Raw genomic sequence first — 10,186 nt, 5'->3', positions numbered from 1 at the left:
TCTGCCACGCCTCACAGCAGCCATTTTGTGATGGGCACCCATGACACTTGCTCAAAATTCCAAATGCACCCACTGGCCCCAAAGGGTTGACAACCCTTAATGTCAACCCTGATGTCCCCAACTGCAGCGCAGGATGTTGCCTTTTTGAACCCAATCCCTTGACCAAAGACAACCTAGCAGCTGTCCTAACTGTTTCACTCAAGTTTTATAGAGAGATGCTGGAGCTGAGGAACCCGTAGTTGAAGGAGATGATTGGAAATAGATGACCCTCGGGATTCCTTCAAACCCTGCAATTCTTTGATTCTATAAGTTATGGCATTTCTGCCAGAAACCTTCGACATGGAGCGATTCTTCAAAAAGCTTCACTTTTATTAAGAATTCGGGGACAGAGGTAACATTTCTTAATTGTAAATAAGATGTTAGCTGGCCCTCAGGAGGACCCATCAGTTTCGGATCAACAATGACTTTGTTCTGCTTTGCACTGTTGGAAGCAGTCCACCTCTGAATATGAGTTGCTGGGAATCACAACTGGGGAGAGTGATGTTGTGCTCAGGCCCTGCTTGTGGGCTTCCCATGGAGGCACCTGGTTGGCCACTGTGAGAACAGGATGCTGGACTACTTGGCCATTGGCCTGATCCAGCAGGACACTTCTTATGTTCATGGCCGATCACTGAGAAAAAGGTTGAGTGCTTCTATTAATACCCATTCATAAAGCTAATCCCATCATCCTGAGCTACCAAAGCTAGTTCTGAAAACAAGGAGAGATACAAACATGGGTTTTGCTTTGAATATCTGGAGAATGTCTGAGGAAGGAAGGCACAGAAGGAAACAGAATTGGGTGCACCACTGGGGGCCTGCCCTAGAGATTGTGCCAGTTCAGAGATTGCTCCTGTTCTTCCTGCTTTCATTTCACGGAATGGTTCAGTAGAGTCAAGGGCCTGGCAACCACAAAATGTTTTTCCCAGACTGTACAAAAACCACACAGCCTGGACTGGGGCTTGTATACACCCCACTAGCCACAGTGGTGGTTCTCCGGCAGCTTGTTGCTTGAAAACATAGAAGGGCTAAGCCTGAGAAGTGCTTTGTAACACTAATGATCTCCTGTTGATCACGTTTGCATCACACCCCTCCACAGAACTTTGGGGTTATCCCAAGAGATGCTCTGGTTGTAACTTCATAACAACCCTGTGAAGTAGGCTAGAGGACAAAATGCATATGACTGGCTCAGGGTCTCCCAGGCAGGTTCATGGGGGATTTGAACCCAAGCCTTCCCTGTCCAACACTCTAACCCCCTACAACATGCTCGCTGTTGATAACTGCGGGAGGGGAAGATTTACTCATATTCCTGCAACTTGTGGCTCTCCAGGTATCACTGAACTCCAACTCCTATCAACCTCAGTCCACATAGCCAAGAGTCAGGAATGATGGGAAATGTAGTCCAGCAATATCTGGGGAACCAAAGGTTCCCCATCGCTGCTGTAGAACGTATAATTTATATGCTGGTCACCACTACTTATAGCGGGGAAAGAGAGGAGGAAAATTATTTGTCCCAAACCCCCAAATTTTGCCCTCATAATTTAGGCCTCAGTTGAAAATCACGTTGGTCCTGACATGTGTATCCCTTTCTACCTCACAGGCATATTTACATACAGGCAATGCAGGACTGTTTTAAAAAGCACCCATCATACACCAATTGCCATAATTCCATGGTGAGAGACACTCCCTGCTTGGCTTCCCATGATGGGAATGTTGCCATCATCAAGATGGCAAGAACTGGGCCCTCACTTAGGCACATGACTGGCACTTGCAAGGTTACAGGAACAGTGAGGCCCAGCCACTGGCCCTCCCTTTCCTGTGATAAGAATTGCATTTGAGACCATGTTTCCATTCACACAGTGGACTCCTTGGCCACAGACAGGGCCTGCTGGCAGCTGTACAGCCATTTAATGACACGGGCGTTTCGCTCGATGACAGAGACCGATGTGAGTGGCTTCTCGCTCAGCTCTTCTACAGACAGCTCCTCTTCGTTGAGTGAGAGACAGTCATGCTCAGAACTGGCTGACCCCACGCTCCCCAGGACCACACAGGAGGACCCCAATTCCCAGCTCCCCGGCTTGAACCGCTCAGCTCCCAGCATCTCCACCAGGTTCTGGTCCAAGCCGCAGTAGTTAAAAAAACGCTCTTTCTCCGAGAGAGGGAGAGAATAACTTGGTGCCAGCTCTTTCTTGGAGTCAGATGGTTCTGGGCTCGTGGAAGAAGAGGTTTGGTCCATAACCAGCTGGGAGCTAGGCTGGTGTCCCAAGCTGCGTTCAGAAGCACGTCCCACGGACGTCCTCATTAGAATGCCTACTGAACTTATGGTCCTTGTTTCCTCCTTTTCTGCTGGCACCCAGACCATGGAGGTTTCTTCCTGTGTAACTTGTAGCTGTCCATCCCCCAACATGCCTCTAGAGGAAGGGGAGGCACCATGCCCATCTCTCAACGGGCCTTGAAACAGCCGCCTCACTAGGCTGTAGCCTTTGGTGTTCTCCTTGTTGACAGCCGAACAGTCCCGTTTCTGCCGGTAGATGACAAGCGAATCGGGCCTCAGCATGCGCCTGCCGCCCCCTCTCCGTGCTATGGGCGACTGAGGAGAAGGAGGCAGCTTCCTGGGCCCAAGGCCATCTTGGCCTACCTGAGAGAACTCGCCTTGCTGGTGGAGGGTCAAGGCTCTTCTGCCACAAGCAGGCGACTGGAAGGTGTAGCAGAGCAGCACTGGCTCTTGGCGGCTGTTGATGACTTGTTGGGATTTGACATATTTGGCTTTATCGGCCTCCAGCCTTTCCACGGCACTTGGGGTCCGCCCCCCGGTACTCCCCTCCAGCTGCTTACGGAGGTAGTCAGGCCCTCGGTTGAGCAGCCCAAGAGGGGAAAGTCCTTCTCCGGGAGACAGAGGCCTCATTTTATGTGCACAGTACTGGGATAATAAGCAACCTTCAGTTTCAGAAGGAGAGTTGTGAGGAGACTTTGCAATGTCAAGGTATCTCTGGGAAGTTGGGATGGTTGCCAGAGCTTTGCCCTGAACTGGGCAATAGGTTAAGTTGGTGGTTTTACCACTCTAGGTTTTGGCTGGCTTCTTCAGAATCCGCAGCTGAACTCCTATGGCAGCGCTTGTAACCAGCTTCCTGCTTCTTACTTCCTGTCATTAAAAGTTCACTCACGCTGTGAAGATTAGGAAAATTCCTTTTCTGTGAATAGAGGAGTGGGTGGGTATCAACAGGTCAACAGTTGCCCTAGAAGCAGAGAATGTGGTCAATTAGTGAAATAATATCTATCAGAGGAAATGACTCTAGAAAGAATGGAACAGTTGGTGACTAACAATAATAATCCTAGCAGTGAATGATTTTTGTTGAATGAGGTGAGCAGTTGTTGGTGTTGATACACTGTGGACATATAACTGATTCGGTGAATTGCAATGTTTTGACTCAGGCTATGTCCACACAGTGCAGTGGTACCTCTGGTTGCAAACGGGATCAGTTCCAGAGGCCCATTCGCAACATGAAAAGCCCGCAACCTGAAGCACCGTATCTGCGCAGGTGCGTGGCACGATTTGGCGCTTCTGCGCATGTGCGAGCGGCGAAACCCAGAAGTAACCCTTTCCGGTACTTCCGGGTCGCCACGGGATGCAACCTGAAAAGACGTAACTTAAGCAAACGTAACATGAGGTATGACTGTATGTTTAAAGCACTATGATACCACTTTAACAGCTATAGCTTCTCCTAAAGCATCCCAGGGACTGTAGTTTGTTAAGGGTTCTGAGAGTTATTAGCAGGCCCCTATTCCCCTCAGAGAGCTACCATTCCTTATGCCATTTAAATGGAAATTGTGATCAGCAATGAGTTTCCTATGCTGTCCCTCATTCCAAGGAAAACTAACCCTGGGTAAGTATCTGGAAGCCACTGCTCAGAGGCTGGGGTGGCATGCAACAATAGTGACCCTCTAGAGAGGTGACTCACAGTCGTGGAAGCATGAGCAGGGGAAGAATTCCAGTTTTGTGTTCTAGCATCAAAAGACTTCGTATGTGAAAACCAGGCCAGTGCACCTGCCCCAAGGAAGGTGCAGCCAAGAGCCAAGACAAAACTCTAGACAGCAGCACTTGAAGTGGGAATGACCTGACCAGGAAAAGGAAGCTCTACTGGGCATGTTGTCAAAGGGCTCTGATTTTTTGTGTGCTGAGGTTCCAAAAGGAAACAAAGCAGGAAAAAATAAAGGAGCCAGCAATCTTATCTTTACGGTCTCAGCCGTCCACAGAACAAAGCAAACTCTGCCATGGAAAAGGGTATCTTTGCACTCCCCTCCAGGCGGTCAGTTATAGAGAGGAGGAGACAGCGGGAGGTTGGAAAAAGCCACCACAGTGTCATGGATTCGCCTTCGCTTCTATGCAGCTTGGAATAATCTAAAGGGGTTTTGGCTGACGCGGGACCTTGATGTCCGCTTCCTTTTCAGAAAGCAATGCCAAGAAACTCGGGAGGTGCCTTTGGACAGGATGGCTTGCCTTTGATCTCAGGGCTAGCAGGGCAGAGCTTGGGGGAATCTGATGAGTCCAGGGGAGAGGCAGGGATGGCAGGTCACTGGTGGAACCTCATCGGTAAGACCCACTAATCCATTGGCTAAGCATGGCAGAACTGGAAGCTTACTGGCTTGTCAGATTTCATGACTGCTAACCTAGGGTCTAGGGCCCTTCCAGACTGATGGGGATTATGTGCGCGCGCGGGTTTATTCTGCAGCAGTGTGGCATGTCATTAACACATTAATAGGGCATTAGGGTGGATTTGCACTGAAATGTCCATGCACCAGTCCCCTTTATTAGTTGTTCTGCGGTGCTTCCCCAATGTTATTACATTCATTGCCATCTGAAAGCGCAGATCCAGCCTCCAAGGAACGCGTTGCTGCTGCCATTGTGGCAGCAACAGCACTCCCTGGCCTCTTGGTGAATTGGAGGCTCTGATGGTCTCCTCCCAGCTCTAGGGAGGAAATGGTGCAATCTCCTGGGCTCTGCACCTGCTGGCATAATTCAGAGCAGGCCCCTTTCCCCCTCCCCCCTGCAATGGCCTTTGATTCCCACTTCAATCACTGACTAAGGTTGATTTGACTGCCTCAAAGAATTCTGGGAATTGCATCTCTATGAGGGGTAAACTATAGGGCCCAGAATTCTCTGAGGTGGGAGAATACATGCTTTAAAGCAGGGGTCAGCAAGGTTGACCTTGCCTGGGCCGGTTCACTGCTGTGGAGCCCCCTCTGTGGGCTGGATTGTGCGTGGAAGTGAGTGTGATTTCCGGCATCTGCATCTGCACAGATGCAATTTCCGGCGCCACGGAAGCGAGTCCCCGCGCCACACTGCGCCGCTTTAGTTGAGGGAGGCTCATGGGCCGGTAAAACAACCCCCGTGGCCGCTTGTGGCCCATGGGCCTTAGGTTGCCGACCCCTGCTTTAAAGGTACAATGTGTACACAGCTAGATTGTTAGCCTTAGAATCATAGAACTGTAGAGTTGGAAAGAACCACAAGTGACATCTAGTTCAGCCCTTTGCAAGGCAGCAATCTTTTGCCCAATGTGGGGCTTGAACCCTTGACCCAGGGATTAAGAGTCTTATGCTCTACTAACTGAGCTATCCCTTCTAGCTGCAACCTCACCTAAGAACCAGCATATATGCAAATATAATTTTTTGTCTTATTCTCATGGTCCTTCCTGTTGGAATAATGCACATTTTTGTTGTTGTGCAGACTATTAATAGAATTTGATATAGCTGGGATCTCGGCAGGCCTTAACCAGGTCCCGGCACTTAGTTCAGAGGTGGCAAATGCCTCCCCCTCTTTCACTCCTCCCACCCAGTAGGAATCACAGATGGTTACTTCTCTATTAGGAGAGACACAAATGGTACAGCCACAGCCACTTCATCATACACAGGGGGTACTCAGAACACAAGAGTAAATGGGATTCACACCAAATATCTGGCACATGCTAAGTAGCCCAAAGCCATTTGTCTCTGGGAAATGCAATGAGTATTTCCTTGCTACGTTCATCCAAATAGACTTAAAGAGTTCTCAGAAAGAAATAAAAAAAGCCACACTTGGCCACTTGTTTTTGCAAATAATGTGTGATGTAAATAGTGGGGCTGGGGGGGGCACTTTTGGAGCCTAGGAAGCTGTTTCTTACTGAGACCTTTGGTCCATCTAGCTGCGTATTATCTGTGCTGACAGCAGCAGCTTTCCAGGGTTTTGGGACAGGGGACATTCCCAGCCTCACCTAGAGATGCCGGGATGGAACCTGAAGCCTCCTGCAGGCAAATCATGCACTCTCCCAATGTGCTACGGCCCTAAACATAAAGTGAGATTCTAGTCTTCATCGTTCTGAATAAAGGTCTGAGTTAAATAGGAACATAAGGCAGCTGTCTTACACTGAGTCAGGCCTCTGTCCATCCAGCTCAGTTAAACAGGTCAGTGTAGATCCAGCCTGGCTCTTTCTCCTGACCTCATGGGGATGTCTAGGAACCAAACCCAGGGCCCTCTTGAACCCAAAGCAAGAATCCTACTCCAGAGACCGATCAACCTTGAAGACCAACAAACAATACTGAGGTCGATGGACCAACAATCTGAACTTCCTCTGGATGCAGTTCTCAAATGTAGCTCCCTAGGGAATTAGGCCAGGGCTTTTCGTCATCCATGCTATTCAAGATTCCTTAACTGCAGATACTGGGGGAAGGGGCGGGTTTCAAAGGAGAAGCTTCATATACGGAGAACATTTATTCTGTCACCAAACTGTGCATGACTAATTCATCTTATTTAGCAAAAACTATACATAATAGTAGTAAAACCTCTCATTGTTTTATATGAGAACAAATAGGGCCACCTAACCCCTACCCAGCTATTATCCTCCGGGGATGCCATGATAGACAGGTCTTCAAACACAGCTTCTGCATGTGGCTTGAGCAACTGTCTGGCTCCTTGAGTCACCCCAAATGTGAGTCCAATGTTAATCCTTACGCAATCAGCCATGTCAGCTTTCCTGTAGCTTCCCAGCCCTATTGCAAGAAGAGAGGAAGCTGCAGAGGGTCCCCATTGCTCCATCCCTTGTAGCAAAAAGACCAGCTGTTTCCTGAGCTGTCTGTTACCCACTGCCTCTCCCTTCCTCTTTGCCTTGTGAAACTTTTTACTTTTATCTTGCATTTGCCCATGGTTTTGGGTAAAAAGCAGCACTAAGGGCCCCTCCAGACGGAGGTTTTATTAGGGGTGTATTATTTAAGCCGCAGAAGATGTGCTGATTGGAAGTGCAGCAGTGTTACTTTGGCAGGAGCAAAGAATATCGAAAGCAGGATTGCATATGGCTGCCCCAATATCATCATGAATGCTGAATAGAAGGGACATATAGAAGGGACCCTAGGTATATCTGGTTATCGGTACAAAGAGAAAAATTGCACATCCTGGAAAAGGCCCAGATTCCTTTGTACAGCCCCTCAAGTGATGCCCCTTTCCTAATACTGGGTCTCCTGCAGAGCCAGCCTTGCACCAGGCAAAGTGTCAGGTGCTGGGGAGACTGCTTCTCCTGCGCCCCAACTCCTAGTCATTTCCACCGTTCTGAGCTGGCACCTTAGTAGAGGTCCCTCCAGACAACGTATTTATCAATCATTCCTCTTGGCTGTGGGATATTTTCATGCCTCCTTGTTAATAATCCACTCACCTCACCCTGCCAAAGCATTTCCTGTCACTTTCCAAACCGCAAAAAACTCCAGTATGGATAGCCTTAGGTAGGCCACCATCTTTCATCATGTGATTCCCTTCAACCCCAAGGGAATAATAATACTAGATTGGCCTATAGGGTTTGGGGAAGGATTGCCAAGATAATTTATGCTTTAAGCATAGAATCAACTGTAGAGTTGGAAAGGACCACAAGGGTCCTCCAGCCCCCAACCCTGCAATGCAGGAATATTTTGCCCAACATGGGGCTCAAGCCCACGATTAAGCGCCTCATTCCCTACAGACTGAGCTAGCCCAGCACTTAATAAAAGTGCTATATAGGGAGACCGGGTCCTGCTTTCAATACTGGGCCCTTCTACACTATATATTTAAAGCAGTATCATGCCACTTTAAACCATCATGGCTTCCCCGCAAAGGATGCTGGGAATTATAGTTTGGTAAGGGTGTTGAGAGTTGCTTTTAGGGGGAGGCTATTCCCTTTTAACAGCTACAACCCCCAGAGTTTCTTGAGAAGAGGAATCAATCGCTAAAGCATGCATGAAATTGTAGCCTTATTATTGTGTCCATAACATGCTGCAGAATACAAGCATGGGGTTGGGATGGGTTTTTGGAAGACGCATATGCATGAATTTGTTTTATGTGTGTAGATCAGTGCATGCTGACCAACACACAGTCTTCACACACCCAACCGTCTAGAGGAGCCCTCAGCCACCCATCATTTTTTCACTCTGTGGCAAAGCAAAAAAATTCCTTGCTGCCACGCACTCTGTAGGCTGACCCCAAGAGGAGGACATCCACCTCCTTATAAACTTTGCAGAGGTCAGCTAGCTTTCTCCCTAGGATGCCAGGAGAGAAGTCATCCTCTCCAGGCTACAGAACCAGACCCCCCAATTACGGCTGAACTTTTTGCCTCTTGAATCCACAGCTATAAATAAGCACGCCTGGGGCAAGCAGCCTCCCTCCTCCCTGCGACACACCCGCCAGAGGCGGGTTTTAACTACAGGGCAGCCCTGGCCAAATGGGATACCTACGTGCAGCGGACTGAGAAGAGAGAAGAACTCCAAGCTCCGTTCCCCCGAGAGGAGGCTAAAAAAGAAAGAGAGTCGCATTCTGGGTTGCTCACCACAGGAAATACCTGCTAGCAAAGCAGATGGGTGGTCCGTCCAGTTCTGCCTGTAAGGACAACAATGAAAATGGGGTCCCAAGGCATTAGGAAAATAGAAAGGTGCCTTATATTGAGTGCTTAGCAATGTCTGCACTGACTGGCAGCAGCTTTCCAGTGTTTCAGGCAGGATTTTCTCCCAGCTGTGCCTGGAGATGCTGAGGATTCAACCGAGGAACCTTACAATATTCTACCCATTTCCAGAGGGTGGCACACAAGTTTATTGCGTCCAGTGCTTCTGTACACTAAATCTCATTTTGTCACATGCATATAAAGCGTTTTCCTGAAGTTTGTGCACTGGTCTTTATTGATTGATCACAGGGATCTGCCTCCTGCCCTTCAGTAGAATTTCTAGGGCAAGTTACAGATTTTCAAAATATATAAAAATGTTTCAAGTGAGCAAAAATACACCAAGAACAGCAGAATCTACAAGAGCAACACCAGACTAAAAGACTCATACAATGCAACCATCAGCAAAAATCAAATAGGTTGCGGCTAAAAGCCTATACACACACGCTTTCCTAGGCATAAGCCCTATGGAACTGATTGCATAGGATTGCTCTGTAAATTAAATTAAAAGATCTGAGAAAACAAGAAGGTATTCACCTGGTGCTCATAAAAACCCATTATTCGAACCTCCCCATTTTGTCTACCAAAAGTTATGCTACCACAATGCATTTGTTAGTATTTCTTTACAGTACCACAAGACTCCTATTTTTTTGGGGGGGGGGGCGCTGGGTTCCTAGAGCTCAAAAATCTACATGTCATCCAAATTCATACAGAACAAGATTCCTTTTGGGAGATTGCCTACAGCAGGAAGATCCTCAGTTCATCCAAGTTCATAAAGCACACACACACACACACACACACACACACACACACACACACACACCCCTACCTGAGCAGTTAATCAGACATCACCACCCTTCCAAAAAAGTATCTGCTTTGAATGCAGGAGGTCCCAAGTTCAATCCCCGTGGCATCACCAGGTAAGTCTAGGACGGTACCCTGTCTGAAATGCTGGAGAGCCGCTGCCTGGCAGCACAGAAAATCCTGATGAGCAAATGGTCTGACTCGCTATAAGGATGCTTCCTATGACCCACCCTCGCTGGCTTTGGAGGCAGGGAGCCTCTAGAAGCAGGTAGAGTTATCCCCGAAGAGGCACTCACCTTGCTATCCTGGCCAAAGACATGTCAACGCTGCTTTGCCATCTCCAGCAAAAGATGGCCAGACAGACGGGCGAAGTGAGCTCAGCAGCTGCAGCAGCAGCAGCAGGCTGGCTGGTAAATATG

The 10,186-nt window shown here is 48.4% G+C and overlaps 1 protein-coding gene across 6 annotated transcripts; it reads right to left on the bottom strand.

The window, feature by feature from the left end:
* Positions 1–348: 348 nt before the first annotated feature.
* Positions 349–10,186, bottom strand: FAM110D (family with sequence similarity 110 member D). Of its 6 annotated transcripts, XM_083512011.1 has the most exons (4): positions 10,064–10,157; positions 9,793–9,929; positions 8,764–8,905; positions 349–3,272 (listed from the first exon to the last, which is right to left on the bottom strand). In XM_083512011.1, exon 4 carries the CDS (start codon positions 2,939–2,941, stop codon positions 1,889–1,891), a length of 1,053 nt encoding a protein of 350 aa, XP_083368137.1. In that variant the 5' UTR covers positions 2,942–3,272; positions 8,764–8,905; positions 9,793–9,929; positions 10,064–10,157; the 3' UTR covers positions 349–1,888. The 6 variants fall into 6 exon arrangements, with proteins under 6 accessions (XP_083368137.1, XP_083368136.1, XP_083368139.1 ...); XM_083512010.1 differs by lacking the exon at positions 8,764–8,905; XM_083512013.1 differs by lacking the exon at positions 8,764–8,905 and having other exon boundaries at positions 349–3,227.

The sequence above is a fragment of the Podarcis liolepis genome, assembly GCF_965112155.1.
Source record: "Podarcis liolepis genome assembly, chromosome: 7".
In the NCBI taxonomy this organism is placed as follows: domain Eukaryota; kingdom Metazoa; phylum Chordata; class Lepidosauria; order Squamata; family Lacertidae; genus Podarcis; species Podarcis liolepis.
Note: the sequence above shows the minus strand (reverse complement) of the source record. Positions and strands in the feature narration are given on the sequence as shown.